Source organism: Myotis myotis, unplaced genomic scaffold (genome assembly GCF_014108235.1).
Source record: "Myotis myotis isolate mMyoMyo1 unplaced genomic scaffold, mMyoMyo1.p scaffold_m19_p_1, whole genome shotgun sequence".
Lineage (NCBI taxonomy): Eukaryota > Metazoa > Chordata > Mammalia > Chiroptera > Vespertilionidae > Myotis > Myotis myotis.
The window spans coordinates 151,269,150-151,290,913 of record NW_023416313.1 but is presented as its reverse complement, the minus strand read 5'-3'; the positions used below and the strand labels follow the sequence as shown (position 1 = coordinate 151,290,913).

General features: G+C 42.7%; 1 protein-coding gene across 1 annotated transcript; it reads right to left on the bottom strand.

Annotated features, from left to right (window-relative positions):
• Positions 1–3,113: 3,113 nt before the first annotated feature.
• TTC5 (tetratricopeptide repeat domain 5) lies at positions 3,114–20,753 on the bottom strand. Its single transcript, XM_036296135.1, has 10 exons — positions 20,649–20,753; positions 18,959–19,091; positions 17,616–17,827; positions 15,642–15,792; positions 13,448–13,539; positions 11,245–11,301; positions 10,323–10,469; positions 9,705–9,919; positions 7,709–7,853; positions 3,114–3,735 (listed from the first exon to the last, which is right to left on the bottom strand). The coding sequence occupies exons 1-10, from the start codon at positions 20,751–20,753 to the stop codon at positions 3,616–3,618; spliced, it is 1,377 nt and encodes a 458-aa protein (XP_036152028.1). The 3' UTR covers positions 3,114–3,615.
• Positions 20,754–21,764: the final 1,011 nt, after the last annotated feature.

Sequence of the window (21,764 nt, the reverse complement as noted above, 5' to 3'; positions counted from 1 at the left end):
GTTTAAGACAGATTGGGCTTTAAAGATCAGTAGTTAAAAAATGGATTCTTTAATAAAAGGTAATGAGTTAATTATGCATTAAGAAAAAAATTATATACTATACCACAACATAAATGTCATAATGCAAGAAAAGAACAAAATGATAAAACATCATAAACAAGAGGAGAAATGTCTTTATAACTTCAGGATAGAGAAAGACTTCTTAAAACATAAATAGCACCTTAGATGGTTTGGCTCAGTAGATACAGCATTGGCCTGCGGACTGAAGGGTTTCAGGTTAGATTCTGGTCAAGGACACATGACCAGGTTGTGGGCTCGATCCCAGTTGGGGGCATGCAGGAGGTAGTCGATCAATGATTCTCTCTCATCATTGATGTTTCTCCCTCTCTCTCCCTCTTTCTTCCTCTCTAAAATCAATAAAAATATATTTAAAAAGAAACTGAATTGTTAAAAAAAAAAAAAATACATAGTGCTAGCCATAAAAAAAAAAGATTGCAAATTCAGTGACACTGATATTAAGAACCTTGTTCAACAAAAGATCCAAGCCAGAGAGTAATAAGACAAGCTAAAACTGTTAGATGTTTGCAGCACATAAAATGACAAAAGATTAGTACAGGGATGCATAAATAAGTCCTACAAATAAATTTGAATTCCATTACAGAATGGGCAAAAACACAAGTAGTCATTTTTACCATGAGAAAATATCAGTGGCTTGTAAATATACGAAAAGATGCTCAAGCCCATTAATAGTGAGAAAAATACAAATTAAGGTAACAAGAGTTATCATTCTAACCTCCTATATTTGCAATCTCTTAAAAGTAAGACACCAAAATTAGGAGAGGATGAGGAGCATTTGGGAAGACTCATCTACGGATAAAAGAGACATAAATTGGTACAAATTTCCACTTTGGAAATGTTTGGCATTTCTCAAAAAAGTTGGGCATGGGTATACTCTATAACCCTGCAATTCCATACTGTGCCAATATTCTGAAACAATGGTTCTCACAAATTAGTGTACATCAGAATCACCAGAAGGGTTTGTTAATCACAGATGGCTGGACTCTTCCTTAGTTTCTAATTCAGGGATTAGAGCCTACAGATTCGCATTTCTAAGGAAGTTCCAGGTACTGCTGATGCTCTAAGAACAATCACTATAAAAGGAACGCTTGGACTTACACATCATTACATGTACAGAATAATAATGCATTGGTTGATAGGAAAAATAAAAATATATATATCATTTAACAGTAAGATGAATAAACTGACATACAATGAGATATTATACAGCTATGAAAACAAATGAGGTCATGAAAAGGCACACAGGACTTCTAAGATACTAGTGATGTTTTAGTTTTTAAGCCAGGTGGACATTTGCACAGGTATTCTAATTACTCTTTAAACTGTACAGACATATTTTGCATACTCATTTGTTCACATATTTCATCATAAAATCTTTCCAGTTGTGCTTCTACCATCTACTGGCCATTTTCCTTTTGTTTGGCCCAACACAGAATACGTCAAATCATCTCAGGACTTGAGTAGAGGGTAACAGTTATTGGATCTCATCTCTCTACTGGCATCCATCACCCTCGCAACACACCAGTTCCTTTCAACTGCTTCTCAAGATATTTTACATCCCCTCAAGTTCCTCATCACTCTTCATGACTGCAATCCTCAAAATCAACATCCAGAACTGAATAACTGAATACAAGACTCCACCTGAGGTCTAACAGTTTATTAAAAACTCTCTGGCCCAGCCGGTGTGACTCAGTGGTTGAGCATCGACCTATGAACCAGGAATTCGGGGTTTAATTCCCAGTCAGGACACATGCCCGGGTTGCAGGCTCAATCCCTAGTAGCCCCGTGCAGGAGGCAGCCAATCAATGATTCTCTCTCATCATTAATGTTTCTATCTCTCTCTTCCTCTCCCTTCCTTTCTGAAATCAATACAAATATATTTAAATTCAAAACAAAAAAACTCTCTCTGGCTACCAGATTCATGGTGTAGTCTAAGAGTATTTTTGCAACAATATCATACTGGTTATTCATGCTGACTTTATCTTACCTACTAAAAGTCCTAGTATTTTTTCATACATGATGTTAAAGATATACCTCTAAAATAGGCCGTTTGGACCAAATGAATAGACTTTCAAATTTTATTCTAGATTCAGTCCTTATACCTTCTTTAGATAGCTAGGTGCTTATTCTATCATGCATTATAAGCAGTCCTCTGTATTTTATTCTTTATAAATTGAATGAATTCTTGATACCCAAGTCACTAATCAAAAGTTGAACAGGGCCGAAACCGGTTTGGCTCAGTGGAAAGAGCGTCGGCCTGCGGACTGAGGGGTCCCGGGTTCGATTCCGGTCAAGGGCATGTACCTGGGTTGCGGGCACATCCCCAGTGGGAGATGTGCAAGAGGCAGCTGATCGATGTTTCTCTCTCATCGATGTTTCTAACTCTCTATCTCTCTCCCTTCCTCTCTGTAAAAAAATCAATAAAATATATTTAAAAAAAAAAAAAAAAAAAGTTGAACAGGGTTGCAGGCTCGATCCCCAGTATGGGGCGTGCAGGAGGCAGCCGATCAATGATTCTCTTTCATCATTGATGTTTCTAGCTCTCCCTCTCCCTCTCTGAAATCAATTTAAAAAAAAAAAAGTTGAACAGGACTGGACCAAGGACAAAGACCTGAGCCATATCACTAAAAGTCTTTCTTCCAAGTTAATCTGTATCCAGTAAAGTACCATTCAGTTGGCTATTAATCCTCCCTCACATTTTCCCATTTTTCCACAAGGATGTTATAAATGTATCACTGGCATATTAAAAAACTGAGTACCTGGCTCTCTCTGGTCTTTCAGTCTAATAACACTATCAGAAGTGTGTGTCATCTTGGGCCATGCTAATGACCACCCCTAGGATGACAGAACGGGGGAAATGGAAGGAAGCTGGTTCCCAGAGACTTTGTGGAGCTGTCACTCCTGCTCTGGACTGAGAATTAAACTCCTCTGTATAAAGGGGGAAAGGTGGTGGGGTGTTATTCTAATTTCCTGAGTGACCCTAAAAACCAAGAATCCAAGCCTAGAGAGAATGAAGTAGGCCAGACAACACAGTATTATTTTTTTCCAAACAAATTTAATATTTTTCCAGCCCCAAAGAAGGGGATAAATCTAAATTTTAAAAATAAAAATAAAATAAAAATTGCTCAAAAACCAAGCCATTATAAATTTAAGCCCCCTCCCTTAGCAATAAATACTGAAATGATATGTACACATGAGGCTCAGGAAGGAGGCAAGAACAGGAACTTTGGGGACTCTGTCCCATGGCAAGATCCCAACACTTCTACCAATTCCATGCTCTCTGCCTAAAACATAGAAGAGCAATGAAAGAGGCAGGAGAGATATACCAGGAGAATGTGTGGCCCCAGAGAGAGCTAGAACATGATAACAGGAGAGAAAGAAAAGACACAAAGAGTCTTACAGGGCAGAGGAAGGAAAAGTCATCTAAAACATCCCCCGTTCCGGCCGAGTCACTGGATGCGGCTGGTCCAGCTGCCGAGTGCCCTTGAACTTATCTCCATGCCTCCGCTCCCCCTTCAGCGTGCAGGGTAAGGGAGGTCATTCACACTGCGGCCGTGAGGCCACTGTGGCAGCAGCCTGGCTGCTGGAGCCCTGAGGCTTCCCATTCACCACCAGCAGGAGGGGCGTCTCTACGCGGACACTGGAAAAGGAATAGTCCTAAAAAAGACAAACATACAGAGGTTCGTTACAGACCCCAAGATGGAACAAATTCCAACACAGGGATACACCACCTGTGACGATCTCCTCCTCTCTCACCCCTTAGTATATGCCCCCTTTACCTCCACCTCACATTCAACAAAGCTGAGCTAACAAAGGAGATATAATTTTTCCAAAGATTTTAACCTTCAGAAGGAAAGTCTGGGGCAGGGAGGGTGCCAGTAGTTTCAAAAAAGACAGGTTCCTGGCACTGGCTAACAACAGGATGCCACCAGCTCTCACAGATCTGCCCTTCACAGTGTTTGCTGACAATTATAACTAGATGTACATAGTAGCCAGCCAGGTGGAAATGCTGCGGAACTCTCAGGTCAAGGGTTTGTAAGGCCCTAAATTAACCTGCCAGATATAAGTTACTTCTCCCTTTATATCAGGAGGAAGAAACAGAACGTGTGGTTCAGAAATTCTCCTAATAACAGAAAAGAATCAGCTCATTACATCAGTTCAAATGTACTTTAAAACATGCTTTTAAAAGATCTTTATCACTGGGAGGGTGAAGGAGGCTCTTTTAAGTCAAACTAAAGAGGTAAATTAAAGAATTCTCACAAATCAATTTTTTTTATTTTTATTTTTTTTAAATATATTTTTATTGATTCTTTACAGAGAGGAAGGGAGAGAGATAGAGAGTCAGAAACATCGATGAGAGAGAAACATCGATGAGAGAGAAACATCGATCAGCCGCCTCCTGCACATCCCCCACCGGGGATGTGCCCGCACCCAGGTACATGCCCTTGACCGGAATCAAACCTGGGACCTTTCAGTCCGCAGGCCGACGCTCTATCCACTGAGCCAAACCGGTTTCGGCAAATCAATTTTTTTTTAAATATCCTAACAGTAATATGGGGACATGACCAAAAAAAAAAAAAAATCAATTTATAAAAGGTATATAAATAGGATAGCTCAGTTGGTTAGAGCGTCATCCCAATAAGCCAAGGTTGCACATTCAATCCCTGGTCAGAGCGCATACAAGTATCAACCAATAAATGCATAATCAGTGGAACAAATCAATGTTTCTCTCTTTCTCTCTAAAAATCAATCAATAAATTAAAAATTTTTTAATAAAATAAAAATAGTCAATAGAGATTTGATAAAATGTTCAACCTCAGCAATAATCAAGAAATCAAAGCCAAACAATAGTGATGCTATATTTTTCACATAACATCAGCAAATAATTTTTCAAAGGTTTCTACAATGAGTTAAGAAGAAAACTACAGGGAAACAATTACATCCACTTTTGGTATTACCTGGTGCAACCTTCCACAAAATTATTTGGCGATATGTATCAAAAATCTTTCCGCATACCCTTTAGGGTCAGGATTCTATCTTAGAAATGCATTTAAGAAAATAATCATGGATATGGGTAGATATAAAAGTATAATAGAAATATTATAACACCATCCAAGAGATGCAAATCAAAACGACAATGAGGTACCATCTCACACCTGTCAGAATGGCTATCATCAACAAATCAACAAATTACAAGTGATGGCAGGGATGCAGAGAAAAAGGAACCCTTGTACACTGCTGGTGGGAATGCAGACTGGTGCAGCCACTGTGAAGAAGAGTATGGAGTTTCCTCAAAAAATTGAAAATGGAACTCCCATTGACCCAGTGATCCCACTTCTAGGAAATATCCCAAGAAACTAGAAACACCAATCAGAAAGAATATATGCACCCCTATGTTCATAGCAGCACAATTCACCATAGCTAAGATTTGGAAACAGACTAAGTGCCCATCAGCAGATGAGTGGATTAAAAAATTGTGGTACATCTATACAATGGACTACACGCTGTGGTAAAAAAGAAGGCATTCTTGCCCTAACCGGGCTCAGTGGATAGAGCGTCAGCCTGCGGACTGAAGGGTCCCAGGTTCGATTCTGGTCAAGGGCATGTACCTTGGTTGCGGGCACATCCCCAGTAGGGACGTGCAGGAGGCAGCTGATCGATGTTTCTCTCTCATTGATGTTTCTAACTCTCTATCCCTCTCCCTTCCTCTCTGTAAAAAAATCAATAAAATATATTTTTTTAAAAAAAAGAAGGAATTCTTACCATTTGCAATAGCATGGAGAGCATTATGCTAAGCAAAATAAGCCAGTCAGAGAAATATAAATATCACATGATCTCACTCATTTATGGAATATAATGAACAACATAAACTGATGAATAAAAACAGATCCAGAGACAAAGAAGCATCGATCAGACCCTCAAACCTCAGAGGGAAGGTAGAGGAGGGTGGGGGTAAGGGGGAGAGATCAACCAAAGGACTTGCATGCATGCATATAAGCCTAACCAATGGACACAAACAACAGGGGGGTGAGGGCATGAGTAGGGGGGGAGGGGAGAGGATGGGGGGAAAGGACACATATGTAATACCTTAATCAATAAAGAAAGAAAAAAATATTATAACAGCAAAAAAGTTGGAAATAATCTGGATCTGTGATCAGCAAATTTTTACTGTAACGGGCCACATAATAAGCATCTTAGGCTCTGTGCATTATGAGGTCTGTCACAGAACTATTCAACTCTGACACTAGTGCAAAAGCAGCCACAGACAATAGTAAACAAATGAGTGTGACCTGTTTCAAAAAATTTTACTTATGAACACTGATTTTTGAATTTCCTGTATCACAAATTCTTCTTCTTCTTTTGATTTACAAATACAGACGTTATTCTTAACTTAGAGGCCATACAAAAAGCAGGCAGTGAGCCAGAAATGGCCAATGGCACCGTAGTAAATATTTTTATATTTGCCCATATCCATGATTAGGCCCACCTCTGACCTAAATGGTAAAAAAAATGGTTAAATACCTACTCTCAAGGAGTTTTTATGAGGATTAAATGAACTAGTGCAGGAAATAAAACTTAGTACAGTGTCTAGCAGTCAGTTAAGTGTTCAGTAAATTTTAAAAGTCATCATTATCTTCATCACCATTTCTATGTGTCAATTCAGACCAATGTTATAAAAGTTTAAAAACACAGGAAATGTTCACGAACATTTGCACATAATATTCTATTCATGATTAAAGTTATACATATAAACATGTGTATACATATTTATCAAAAAGAAAAGAACTGGAGGTATACACTCCAAACTGTTAACAGTAATATGTAAATGACAATATTTCAGTCCATTTTTTTAAATTTGTTTTTGTTTTTGTTTTTTTACTTTATCTTTATTGTTGAAAGTATTACAGATGTCCCCTTTGTTTGTGTGTTTATTTCCCCCATTAATTCCCTCTACCCCGTACCTGCACCTCTTAGGCCTTCACCAGTCTATTGTCTGTGTCCATGGGTTATACATATAAGTTCCCCAATGAATCACTCCCATCCCACCCTCCCACCCCCACCTTCTAAAATTTATTTTGAGATAAGTGACTTATAGCATTGTATAAGTTTAAGGTATACAACATGTTGATTTGATAATTCATATTTTGTAGTATGACCATCCTGGTGTTAGCTAACACCTCTGTCAAGTCACATAATTATCATTTCTATTTCGTGGTGGGAACAATTAAGATCTTAGCAACTTTAAAGTTTATAATACCATTTTGGTCAATAATCACTGGTGCTGTGCATTAGATCTCCAGGACTTATTTATCTACTGCAAGTTTGTACCCTTAAACAACATCTCCCCAATTTCCCAACTCGACAGTAACCACCATTCTATTCTCTGTTTTCTACAAGTTCAGCCTTTTTAGATTCCACATATGTGATATCATACAGTATTTCTTGTCTATTCAGTCCGTTTTTGTCATTCTTTCTGTTTAGCAGTTTTCCTTTTCAGTAAAAATTACATATATGTTTATATAAATAATATCATACACATGAATGCATCCCTTTACATATTTTTTAAGAGATAAACTTGGCCCCACTTTCAGAGCCTATAAGGTGAGGAAGAATCCTAGCCATCACCCACCTTTCCCTTGTGCTGAATTCGGTGAAGCCGAAGGCTGGGCTCAGGGATGGCTACAGAGTCCCCGATGAGCACTCCCCAACTCTGCACCATGTTATACACCATCACTGCACAGCAAGGGCCATCTGAGTCCACCAGGCCAAATGTACTGCCCGGTTCAAAGGAGTTAAGAGAAGAGGAAAAAAAAAAGTGGGCCAGAAAGAACAGAAACAGTGGTGTTTTTAAATACCAATAAAATAAACAAGTGCTTTTTTAGTAACTTATCTAGAAAACCTATGATAGGTACCATCATCCACTATGGACATCGGAGTCCTCATTTGTCTAAGATATATACACATGACTCATCCATCTGTCACTCTGCCAAGAATTAGGACACATGCACACTGAGACCACTTGACAATCCTATATAATAAAAGGCTAATATGCAAATTGACCAAACAGCAGAACGACCGGTCACTATGATGCACACTGACCACCAGGGGCAGACACTCAACACAACAGCTGCCCCTGGTGGTCACTGCGCTCCCATAGGGGGAGCGCCGCTCAGCCAGAAGCCCTGAGCTGGGCTCACAGCTAGTGAGCACAGTGGCAGTCGGACATTCCCCGAGGGCTCCCAGACTGCAAGAGGTTGCAGGCTGGGCTGAGGGACCCCCTGAGTGCGCGAATTTCGTGCACCAGGCCTCTAGTTATTAATAATGAACTAGCTCAAAATGTTCATTACTGAAACATTATTCCTGGTCTATCAGTTTAATTACTACAACCTTTATCAAACTCTCTAACCATAACTGCCAATTTAGTTTAACTCCACAAACTTTTACTGAATATTATATGTCAAGCATTGTGCTTAGCAGTAAAACACCAATCCAGCTATGTGAGCTAGCAGTCTAGCAGGAGTCAGTTAAACCATCACCTACAGTACAACTGTGATAGGTGCTAGAATAACTTTTCCCTTGTGCTAATTCAGTAAAGCCAATGGTTGGACATGGGAACTTGAGGAGAAATGCTGAAATCAAAAAGCAGGAAATGTTTCCTTGAAGGGACTGAATCTTAAAGAAATGAAAAATAACTGGGTCAAAACGGGAAAACAAATCCTCAATGACAAGGACTGTTTGGGAAGGAACAAAAGAGAATGTCCTAGAAGTGAGTGAAGGGCCAAGGAATGAGACCGGCCTGTGTGGCTCAGTGGTTGAGCATCAACCTATGAACCAGAAGGTCATGGTTCGATTCCTGGTCAGGGCACATGCCCGTGTTGTGTGCTCGATTATTCTCTTGTGGGGCATGCAGGAGGCAGCTGATCAGTGATTCTCTCTCATCATTGATGTTTCTATCTCTCTCTCCCTTCCTCTCTGAGATCAATAAAAATATATTTTAAATTAAAAAAAAAAAAAGACCAAGAAGTGATGGCACTGGAAAAACTAATTTTTCAAGAGTTAAAAATTTTCTAAATGAACAGTCTTAACTCATTTCCAATGCTAGACTATAAGCACCCTTAGCTTGAGTCCTTTACATTTCTTTTTTTTAATTCTCTATAGCACATATAGTAGATGTTCAATAAACATCTGTTGAAACAGGGAAAAATGGATGGTACAGAATCTACAGAGATTGTCAGACATCACCTAGACCCGTGGTCGGCAAGCCGCGGCTCGCGAGCCACATGCGGCTCTTTGGCCCCTTGAGTGTGGCTCTTCCACAAAATACCACGTGCAGGCGCGCACATACAGTGCAATTGAAACCGTGGCCCATGTGCAGAAGTCGGTATTTTGTGGAAGAGCCACACTCAAGGGGCCAAAGAGCCGCATGTGGCTCGCGAGCAGCGGTTTGCCGAGCCACAGTTTGCCGACCACTGACCTAGACAATACCTGCTCATGGGACAGTCACAGAAGGGAAGCAGAACTCAGTGACCTGTGACCACTAATTGTCTTCAACTATCAGAGAAAGGCCAGGAAGTGGCAGTACTAGTTCAGAGGATAAAAAAGAGGAAAGGCAAAGACAAACTCACAAGGGGACTTTCTCCTCTGTGGTGAGGCTGAACACCACCTTCCCCAGGACCACAGCACCACTGTTCACACCAGGCTGCAGTGCACTCAGCGGCTTGAGCTCCAGGGTCACCTTCTGCCCAGAGGCTGACTGATAGCGCCCATCACCACAAGGGCCTAGATGGGCTGGGCGCAAGCTTCCCAGCATGCTCTGCAACTTTTTGGTCTTCACCTTCCCCTGCCAAGGAAGGGGAAACAGATTAGAAGCTAGGAACTAGTCACTCTCCTGGAGAGTCTAGTCCAGCCGTGGGGAAACTACGGCCCGCGGGCCGGATCTGGCCCGTTTGAAATGAATAAAACTAAAAAAAAAAAAAAAGACCGTACCCTTTTATGTAATGATGTTTACTTTGAATTTATATTAGTTCACACAAACACTCCATCCATGCTTTTGTTCCGGCCCTCCGGTCCAGTTTAAGAACCCATTGTGGCCCTCAAGTCAAAAAGTTTGCCCACCCCTGGTCTAGTCCTTCCCTCCCACCTACCACTTCTATAGAGTCACTACTACCAAAGCCTATTCTAGTCTTATTTTACCGTCAAACAGCAGAATAAAGAAGTAGGATTCAGCCTTTAGACATCTTTACCTTGCTCTCAAGGAGGCTGGTTAATCTATTCAGGAATTCCAGAAGTTGTTGCTCTCGCTGTCGGGGTTCCGGCCAGGCAGGGTCCAGCGCTGCAGCTCGAGAGAAGCCATCCAGGGCCTCCCCATAATTCTCTTCATATTTATGTAACTGCAAAAGAAGGAACCCAAAACCTCCCAATTATAAGTATTTTTAACACAAACTATGCTGGGGGAAGTAATGGCATAATGCAGCAGTTCTCAACCTGTGGGTCACGACCCCTTTGGCAGTCAAACAACCCTTTCACAGGGGTCACCTAAGACCATCCTGCATATCAGATATTTACATTACGATTCATAACAGTAGCAACATTACAGTTATGAAGTAGCAACGAAAATAATTTTATGATTGGGTCACAACATGAGGAACTGTATTTAAAAGGCCAGAAGGTTGAGAACCACTGGCATAATGGATTAGAAACCTAATAAACTGTTTTCTGAACCCAGTTTTTTTTCCTGTGCTACAATGAACATCCTGAAGAGATGGTAACACCTTAACACACTTTTACCTGACCATGGTAATCACAACCCCAAAGATGGAGTCATTTCAAAGAACTCACTTCCAAACTCTAAAATAGTTAAGTTGCACATATTGGGTCATTCTATTTTTATAAGCATTTCAGATGAGTCTTCTAAACTCCCCCCCCCTTCCTTATGTACCCTTCCATACCCTCACCCCCTTCTCCTTTCCCTCCAGTGATGCCACCAGCTACTGAAGTTAAACTGAGCTAGTTCTTCCTAGAAATAATTTCACTGTTACTTTTCTCTTGCAGTCTCTATAAATAAGTCTCAACCTTGTTCCTATGAATACTCAATTATCCTCACAGGCTAAGACCTAAATTTATTTGACATTCAGATGACCTCCACCCCACAGCCACAGGTCTTACCGTTGCCCTGTTCAGATGGAGATCAGGATTGGTGGAGGCTGTCCTGTCAACCTTCTCCTACAGCCAGATAAAAAGATCATCAGTGGATCCTGTCTCAGTCTTACGGATGGACATGCCCAATATGTCCTAACCTCCTCTCCCTGAAAATATTCAAGTTTCTTCCTTGTCAAATGTTCCCTATACCCACACTGATATATAGTCATTGTTTGTGTGGTACATTACACAGCCCCTGAAACCTCAGGATGCTAGGGGTTTTGTATGTGTGTGTGAGTCTTTAAGAATGATTATAATTTATCTATACAATAGTATAAAGAGAGAAGAAATGTGTGAAAGCACTGTCATAAAAAAATTTTCAATAGTGAGATGATGGTATAAATGAGGAAAGCCTAGGAAAGAAATTATGTCAATTTAATGCTTTTCCTCTGTCCATGAGTACAGCTCCAGACACGGGCAGAATCATGTTGTATGTCCCCTTAAAACACACACTGGAAGTAAAATCTGATTCTCTAATTTAAATAGATGGCCAGAAACCACATGACAGTGCAGACAAATGCGCTGTGAAGAAAATGCTGATGGTGTTTATGGCTACGTTCATTTTATTTTATTTTATTTTAATCCTCACCCAAGGATCTGTTTATTGATTTGAGAGAGAAAGAAACATAGACATGAGAGAGAAACACTGATCAGTTGCCTTCTGTATATACTCCGACCAGGGATCAAACCTACAATCTAGGTATGTGCCCTGACCAGGAATTGAATTCGCAACCTTTTGGTGTAAGAGACAATGCTCCAACCAACTGAGCTACCCAGCCAGGGCTCAGTTCATTTTTTTTATTTTTTTAAACTCTACTCATTGCCTGGCATATTGCAAAAGCACAAACAGCAAGAATTAAAATTGTTTAAATGCTTGGTTCAAATATGTTTTAAAATGCAGGTTTGAGTGAAGAAATGAAGAGTTAAAAGTAACTCTTTAGCAGAAGCCAAATATAAAATTTTAAAGTACGTACAACCATATTATTTTTTAAAATATAAACATTAACCAAATTAAGAAATTAGGGTAAAAAATAATTCCTCTGCCTAAAAGTTTCCTGACTGAAAAAAGTACAGTCCTTAACTTGCAAATATAAGGTAGCTGTATTCTTTACTCTGCCATACAGAGCAAAATAAGTAACGGCAAGTTAAAAAGCAATTCTGTGTCAAGAGAAGCAAGAAAGCAAACGAACCCTGGCCAGTTTGGCTCAGTGGATAGAGCGTCAGCTTCCGGATTGAAAGGCCCCGGGTTCAATTCCAGTCAAGGGCACATGCCCACATTGCGGGCTCGATCCCCAGTGTGGGCCATGCAGGAGGCAGCCAATCGATGATTCTCTCTCATCACTGATGTTTCTATCCCTCTCTCCCTCTCCCTTCCTCTCTGAAATCAACAAAAATATATTTTTTTTAAAAAAGAAGACAAACGAAGAAAGGTGAGTATCAGGCCTAAATAAAAAGTGCTCAGAAGACCAATGTGAAGCGTTCAATAATGAGCAACCAGGCAGTCAAGGCCTGAAGAAACCCCAGTGCAAGTGGTTACTGATTAAAAATGGCCTGAATTCCTAAGCAAAGCACGAGCTCCAGTGCAATACCTCCTAGGAAGTGATGCTGAATGCGCTGTATGCTGTTTTCTATCTTAGCCTGTGGGAATCCAAAGCCACAGTATGTAATGGTTAATCTGGGGATAGCACTTAATTTACACTTCAGATTTAGGTTTAATTTTTCTTAAAATACGCACACAAATTTAATAAGCATTATTTTAATACTAGGGGGCCAATGCACGAAATTCGTGCAAGGGGCTTGGCCCTCACAGCCCCGGCTTCATCTGGAAGGACATCCGATCTAATTAGCATATTACCTTTTATTATTATAGACTTTTTTCCCATTTAAAAAGATGAACATGTTGGCATGGGCCCTGTGATTTGTATACATGCCTATAAAGTCTAGACAGCTCAAGGAGCTATCTAGCACTAAGGCACCACACCACAAGTGGTTACTAATACTGAGGTCATAAGCAGAAATGTCGCCTCTGTAGACACAGCTTTGCAAAACCACACACATTGGATGCCAGCAAACAGTGCCCCTCCTGCTTGCTAAAGAGCCACAAGGAAGACTGAACAACACTCTTGCTTCTGCCTCTACTCATCTGGCCAGGGCGACCATAAATACTTACTGCTTGGGCATAGGCACTGAGGGCTTGCTGGGAGATCTTAGGGTTCTGGCCAGTATTGAAGTAAAGAGAAAGGTATGCATTCCCCAGAATATCTGGAAAAGAGACACAGGGTTTACATTATGCATGTGAGGAACTTGGAAGTCACCACTCCATCATAATAAAAAAAAGTTGAAGAAACAGAAAAAAATCACAACTCTTCTTGGATTCATTACAGAGGGGACACCACCAGGCAAACCACTGCCCCCAAAATTGGAGAGGCAGACAGGTGAATATAGGGAGTGTGGTGTACTGGAACAGAAGCTCACAAGCTGCCACAGGAAAGAGTGCTGGGGTATGAGAACCTGAACCGTAACTGATGAATTACTGGAGGCTCAGCATGCACAGGTCTGGGAGTTAAAAAATGCAGGGGTCTGCCATAAGGGGAGCCCCCCAATATTTGAGATCCACTTCCAGGAGCTAACCAGATTCCCAGAACTATCAGTGAAAAAAATCCCCTCATGCTTCTAGCAGAGGGAGTGAAAAAGGAACATTCCTAGCTGTGCTAGAGCACTCTGTTCTTAACAAAAGTGAACAAGGACGGCCCTCAGGAGAAACTAGGTAACCAGAACCTAACCGACCTGAAGAAGGGAAATACCCAACTCCACCCCACTCCAGTCATCCTGTCCCTCCTAAGGGAAGAAAAAAAACTGAAACAATGGTGGAGCATCTTCGAGCCAGCGTTTAAGACACGATCTGTTTGCCCTAGCCAGTTTGGCTCAGTGGATAAAGTGTCAGCCTGCGGACTGAAGGGTCCCAGGCTCAATTCTGGTCAAGGGCACATGCCCAGGTTATGGGCTCGATCCCCAGTAGGGAGCATGTCGGAGGCAGTCAATCAATGATTCTCTTTCAACATTGATGTTTCTAGCTCTCTCTCCCTCTCCCTTCCTCTCTGAAATCAATAAAAATATATTTTAAAAAAGAAAGATACAGTGCTAGCCAGTTTGGCGCAGTAGACAGAGTGCTGGCCTGCGGACCAAAGTGTCCCGGGTTCGATTCCAGTCAAGGGCACATACCTTGGTTGCAGGTTCCTCCCTGGCCCGGGTCCTGGTCAGGGCACGTACAGGGGGCAACCAATTGATGTGTTTCTTCACATCGATGTTTCTCTCTGTCTTCCCCTCTCTCTAAAATCAATGGAAAAATATCCTTGGGTGAGGAAAAAGAAAGAAAGAAAGAGAGAGAGAGAGAGAGAGAGAAAGGAAGAAAGAAAGAAAGAAAGGAAGAAAGAAAGAAAGAAAGAAAGAAAGAAAGAAAGAAAGAAGAAAGAAAGAAAGAAAGAAGAAAGGAGAGAGAGAGAGAGAGAGAGAGAGAGAGAGAGAGAGAGAGAGAGAGAGAGAGAGAAGGAGGGAGGAAAAGAAAAGAAAAGAAAAGAAAAGAAAAGAAAGAAAAGAAAAGAAAAGAAAAGAAAAGGGAAGAAAGGGAAGAAAGGGAGGAAGGGAGGAAGGGAGGAAGGGAGGAAGGGAGGAAGGGAGGAAGGGAGGAAGGGAGGAAGGGAGGAAGGAAGGAAGGAAGGAAGGAAGGAAGGAAGGAAGGAAGCCTCACAAAGAAATATTAAAAAAAAAAAAGATACAATCTGTTTTGATCACCCTGAAAAGTCTATTAGAAAGCCTGGCACAGCCCTGCCAGAGTGGCTCAGTTGGTTGAGCATCAACCTGTGCACTGAAGGGTTAGCGGTTCAATTCCCAGACAGGGCACATAAACTGGGTTGTGGGTTTAATCCCCAGTTGGGGAGTATACTGAAGGCATCTGATCGATCGGTGTTTCTCTTTCTCTCTCTCTCTCTCTCTCTTCCTTCAACTCTCTAAGCATGCCCTCGGGTGAGGATTTTTTTTTAAAAAGGCCTGACACAAACTAGTGATGACACTGTATTTAGTACACCCCACATACCGCTGGGATAAAGAGGCAAACATGGACCTAAAGGAGAAAGGTGAACAGCCCTGCCTTGCTTATGTGGAAACATAAAACTCCTCTCTCAAATGAAGATCCAAGAGTTCGTAGAATAGTAGTTCAACAAAATACCTTTCGGGCAAAACAAAGATGCCCTGTCTTCACAGTTAGAGGCAGACACCATAGGGTAGGCTCTAGATGACGCGGGTGTGTAGCCACGGTTGAGAACCACTGCCCTAGAAATTGGGTGGAGATATTTGAGAGCACTCACACCAGGAGCGGCCATCGAGGACATCCATCTGCACAGCCAATTTAGCCTGTCGGACACTGTCCATGACGTGGCGAGAATGCTCATCTCCAGAGTCAGTCCGCAGTTGGCGAAGCACCATTGACAGGTTTTGAAGGGAGACTTTGTTCTTGCACTGCAAATGGAGAAGACACATACTCAACCTCCCTGATTCTAGTTCCCCTTTCCAGATCTATTCTATCCCCATCTTCTTCTGAATCTGTTTTGTCATCAGGGGTTCTGGTCAAGATGGCAGCGTAAGTAAACACAGTACTTGTCACTTCCCACAACCACATCAAAATTACAACTAAGATACAGAACCACCACCATCCAAAACCACCTGAAATCTAGCTGAACGGAAGTCCTACAACTAGGGAATTAAAGAAGAAGCACATCGAGACTTTGTAGCTCAAGCACATCGTGGTAGGAGGGACAGAGACTTGGGACGGAATCACAGAACCAGCTGTTCCCAAACACACATGTTGCAATTTAAAATCAGGAGAGATATCATGGCTGTGGAGGTTTCCTTGAGAAGTGAGGAAACCCAGCCCCACACCAGGTCTTCCAGCCAAGGGTTCCAGTGCTTGGAAGAGAAGTCCCCACAACTTCTGGCTATAAAAACCAGTGGGGAATGTGACTGAATGACAGGGAGGCTGTAGGAGTCCCAGACATTTCCTCTTAAAGGGCCTGCACATGGACTTACTCACTTCCTCTGAGCTCCATCACTAGAGCAGCAGCTTGAAAGGAACCTGGGACATTTGGGGAGGGAACTAATTTGTCTAGAATCAGAGCAAGAGCTGGAGGGACAGCTTTCTCCCAGACAGAAGTGCTGGCAGAGGCCAGTGTTCCTTTGCTGAACCCTCCCCCTGCACAGAGCCAACAGGCAGGTGCCAATTCTGAATCTCCATCAATCTGGCTCACACTTTTTGCCCTGCCGTGGTGATTCTCTGAGACCCCTGGCCCTCCCTACTTGCAGGCTCATCCAAGCCATTTCCAGTGGCCTTTCATACAGCTGGTCTCTCTTGCCTCATGCTTCAGTCTTTCTTAATATCTTTCAAACAAGCAGCAGCTGGCCTCAGCATGCCCTGTACCTCTCAATAAGTGGCCCCAGGCAAGCACTAGTGGCAGCACACTTTGGTTCACAGCTTGGCCTCTCCTGGGCACCTCCAAGCCCAACACAAGTAGCAGCCATCTGCAGATTGCTTTGTAGCTCATGCTGCATGGCCCCAGGCAGGGCACAGGCAGTGGCTAACTTTGCACCTCCCAGGAGGCTCCAGAGCCAGCATACCTGGTGGTCAGCTTCAACCATGCCAGATTACAACCCTCCCATCTCCACGAGTGACACACTCAAGGGGCAGACTTGGTGAGCACCAAAGCCCCACTGAAGCAAGTCCTGCTCCATAGGTTGGCTCCTGCCCAGCAGCTCTTCCACTATCGTCGCAGCCAATCCTCACAACTGACTGACCTGGGGTCAATCCCTCCCAGTGTCACCAACATCAATCAAGGCTCAACTATAATAGGACAGTGCACACAGCTCACACAAGGGCACACCTGGAGTGCCCAACGCAGGTGACTAGGGAGGCTGAGCCACTGGGCTCTAGAGGACACCTACCTCACAAGGCGACTCTACCAAGTCCAGGAGATACAGCAGATCTACCTAATACATAAATCTGCTTTGTCATCTTAATTCTTATTGCCATGTGTATCTTAGACCCACATCTACAAGGATCATCTTGGTCGATAACTTTTCATCTACCCCTGAATCTGACTCCATCATCTTCTTCCTTTTTCAGTTCCCTATCCCTGTTTTCCTCATTAAGGTCTGTTTCCCCTCCCTTCCTCAATGATTATTTTCTCCTCGTTCCAATACAGTTCTACTCCGGTATTCATATCCTAGGGAAATTCATAGAACCAAAGAAATCCCATCTGTGTTTTCTGAGGGGACAGTGGTCAGCTCACATGGGTGAGGGCTCCTGAGAAGCAGGTGTGGGCAGCTGCAACATCCCCTTTCTTCCAGTACACCTCCCCCAGCTGGTTCCAGGCTTCCACCAGCTTGGGCTCCAACTTCACAGCCTTTGACAAAAGCTCCTCAGCCTTAGGGCTATAGTCAGGAGTCACATTCAGTGCCTTCCCAGTTAGCATCAGAACCTGTGCTTTGCCCTGGACAGAACCTAGGAGAAAGGGAAAAAGATACAGGAAAGTGGAAAAACCCAGGCAGTCTTACCGATAAGACCAGAACACTTTCTCTCAAGGAATAACCCCACATCAGCTCTAGAAATAAAATATCTGAGGAAAATCTTTATGAACAAACCCCTTATTGAAAGCCTACCATAGGCAGAGAACTATGTTATATAATGAGGTGACAAAGAAAGCATTATCCCTACCGTTGAGGGGCTTACAATCTAATGGAGAGGACAAAGCATATATGTGAAAAATTAAAACAATGAAAAGGAGCATGTGCTGCCCAGACGGTGTGGCTCAGAGATTCACCCATGAACCAGGAGGTCACTGGTTGGATTCCTAGTCATTGCACATGCTCAGGTTGCAGGCTCCATTCCCAGTAGGGGGCATGCAGGAGGGAGCCGATTAATGATGTTTCTATCCCTCTCCATTCTGCTCTCTCTCTCTCTCTCTAAAAAAATAAAAATAAAAAATAAAAATAAAAAATCAGTCAAAACATGTGCATACAACCAATGAGTGAGCTTCAAAAAGGTAAAAAAGGAAAAAAGACCCTCCAAGAAGGAAAATGATGTAAACAAAAAAAGGCATAAACCATGTGGCACGTTCATGGGAGAATGCATGATCCAACCTGAATGAAATAAAAACTTCCTCAGAGATAAGGGTAGGGGGAAAAATAGAGTCAGAAAATGGAGACTTAAATACCAGGTAAAGGGGTTTAGAGTTCAACCATTCAATAGTAGCAATCTTTGAAGACACTTGAGCAAAGAGGCAGACAAAAGGATAAAATTAAATGCTTTAAGTAATGATTTAAAAAGATAATGGCCACAGTCATTAAGTAAGTTCGTTTGGAAGTAAAAAAAAATTAGAGGCAGAAAGGTCAGTTAAGAAGATCACTGTAATAGTTCAAGCAACAAGTATGTTATTTTATTTCATGGCATTTACTATAATCAAAGTTTAGGAAAATTAGAGGACTGAAAGGCTGCCATCCTGCAAGGGGTAATATTTTGTTGTACCATGCTGTAGCAGCCACAAATAGGATATCCAAGAGTACACAGAAAGAGAAAAACCCTATCACATGTCAGTGATGGGCAAGGGGTTGCATGCTCCTTTGGAACTCATACCCACTACTTCCTTCATCTGCTGCAGGGTTTTCTCCATCTCCTCCCGCACATCCTGTTGCTTCCTCCCAGCATCCTCAACACTGTGTGTCTCGAAATAGCAGTCTCGAAATGAATAGAGTTGATCCACCAGTTCCTAGGAAGCACAAGGATGGTTCGATTATGTGGCGAGAACCCCAGACAAGACTTAATTGAATAAATTAAAGAATAATCCTTGTCTCTAACAAATACTTATGTCCCATACTTAATTTAAAAGCCTACCCAGAACAAAGAGAATGGACCAGCACCCTGTGCATCAGTGCTTTTCAAATTTTATCGTGTGTATTATTTCCAGGACCCGGCCTGCAGAGATTCTGATTTTAGTAATTTTAGCAAAATCAAAATATTGCATTTTAACAAGGATTCTAGATGACTGTAATAAAAATGGTCTGTAAAACACACTTTGAGAAATACACTTTTCCCTTGTACCCTAAAATGTCTATAAGAATAAAATCAAAGCTTGCCACTATTCCCATGGATAGCAATATCACTATTATACACACACACACACACACACACACACACACACTCTGAGAGGCCAGATTATTATGACCACCTGACGTTTGTAGGCAAATTAGCTATAATTTCGCGCTGAAGTTGCTAGAGGGCCAGACCATTATAACTAGGGAAGCAGGTTGTTTTCCATGACAGTAGAAGTGATTTTTTTTCTGAAGATACGGGTAAACAACGCGACTTTCAATATATATATTATATATATAGAGAGAGAGAAAGACATACATGCACACAAACATATACACGCTAATAATATTTCTATATTTCAGCCAGTCATACTAGGAAATAAAGTTCAGTTAATCCGAGTCGACTGGCAGTAAAGCTCACATTCTAAAAAGTGTTTATCATTTAAATCTGCTCAAAAAAAAAAAAAAAAAACACAACAAAATCTCACCAATGTTTAAATTTTTGCATGAGAGCCTTTAAGCAAGTTACAAAGCCTGTCACAGGTCTAATGTTTAAATTACAAGCTGTTTTATAACACAAAGAACTGAGTTTATGAGATTTAAGAAAAAAATCTTGGGTCATTAAAAGAAAGATAAAGAGTCAAGTCAGGGAGTTAGCTCCTACCTACCTACCTAGTACAAAACACAAGTCCTATTCAAAACTGCAGTCACTTGCGGACTGGGTGGAGTCTGGTCCCCTCGGCATCAGATCCCAAAGAATAACAAAACCATTAAGTACTAAAAGGAGTAACCAGGACACATGCGGTGCAAGCCTTTGCTGTGATTATTGCAAATTTCAAAGCAGAGAAGTGAGAAACGGCCTTTGTGGGATCAAAACAGCTCCTGGAAATCTGCCATAAACATGTGTACGCTATTTGTTATGGGTGAATCGAGGGGGTAAAAAGGGATTCATAAGAATGTGCAGGAATAAAGTTAGGAGCAACAAATCATCTTCCCTACAGGGCTGAAATCAAGTCAGATCAGCAGCAGGAGGTCCCAACTCACGGCCGCGCCCCTCCCCTGGCCCGAGCGCTCCCCTGGCCCGCGGCGACGGCGCCCTGGAAGTTGTTATAGTAACCACACCGACGCACGCGGCGTCCAGGAGGTGCCAAGGAATTCGCAGGTACTGCATAAACTGGGCACCCAGCTTCTCCCCGATAACACAAGCGCATTCGGGTTTTATCCTACGGGCCCACCTGCAATTTCTGCAAGATCTGTTTGCCTTCTTCCTCTTCATCAGCCATCGTTTCCTGGCCACTCTCGGCTACTCCGCCCCCAACTTTATAACCAGAGAGACGCATACCTACACTCATCTTGGAGCCACAGCGACATCTAGGGCGCTGGAGGCTTGCCTGCACCTAAGTAGAGGAGCTGGTTTTCAAGGAAGGGTATTGCTCCTAACCAACTTAACCCAATGCCTAAAGATCAAAGGAGATGCCACGTTACAGTTCATAAACTTCATTTCCAAAATCCTAGAAACAATCTGTCCTCGGCTAATTGCATGTACTGTATATTTTTGTCTCGTTTTTTCCTACTTATTTATGCCCAGATTATAATACCCCCCAAAAGAAGACAGGTTGAGAGTAGATGCCTGTGTTACAAGTTTAAAATTTGAAGGAAATGTAGTACACCTTTACAGTGATTTTCTATGAATGAGGAGCTTTATCATTTTGAACACACTATCCTAATAAATCTACTACATTTGGGGTAGTAGGAAAGCCATCACTAATATACTAGTACTAGGGGCCTGGTGCACGAAATTCGTGCACTGGGTGTGGGGGGGGGGGGAGTGTCCCTCAGCCCAGCCTGCCCCCTCTCACATACTGGGAGCCCTCAGGCGTTGACCCCCATCACCCTCCGATCGCAGGATCAGCCCCTTGCCCAGGCCTGACGCCTCTGACAGAGGCGTCAGGCCTGGGCAGGGGACCCTCATTTTCCCCCATCACTGGTTCTGCCCCCAGCCCAGGCCTGATGCCTCTGTCCCAGGCGTCAGGCCTGGGCAGGGGACCCCCAGACCCCTCCGATTGCTGGCTCTGCCCCTTGCCCAGGCCTGATGCCTCGGCCAGAGGCATAGACCCCCATTACCCCCCGATCGCCTGATCGGCCCCTTGCCCAGGCCTGACACCTCCGCCAGAGGTGTCAGGCTTGGACAGGGGACCCCCATCTCCCCACGATCACTGGCTCTGACCCCCGCCCAGGCCTGAGGCCTCTGGCCCAGGAATCATGCCTGGGCAGGGGATCCCCATCTCCCTCTGATCGCTTGCTCCACCCCCCGCCCAAGCCTGATGCCTCTGACCCAGGCTTCAGGCCTG

What these genes read in the sequence shown, in the direction of transcription:
- TTC5 (XM_036296135.1), bottom strand. Translation starts at nt 20,753, where the DNA reads ATGCGTCTCTCTGGTTATAAAGTTGGGGGCGGAGTAGCCGAGAGTGGC. An exon ending in AGATCTTGCAGAAATTGCAG is followed by an intron (nt 19,092 to 20,648) that starts GTGGGCCCGTAG and finishes TGTGCTTCCTAG; the next exon opens with GAACTGGTGGATCAACTCTA. An exon ending in GAATTCAGCACAAGGGAAAG is followed by an intron (nt 3,736 to 7,708) that starts GTGGGTGATGGC and finishes TGTCTTTTTTAG; the next exon opens with GACTATTCCTTTTCCAGTGT.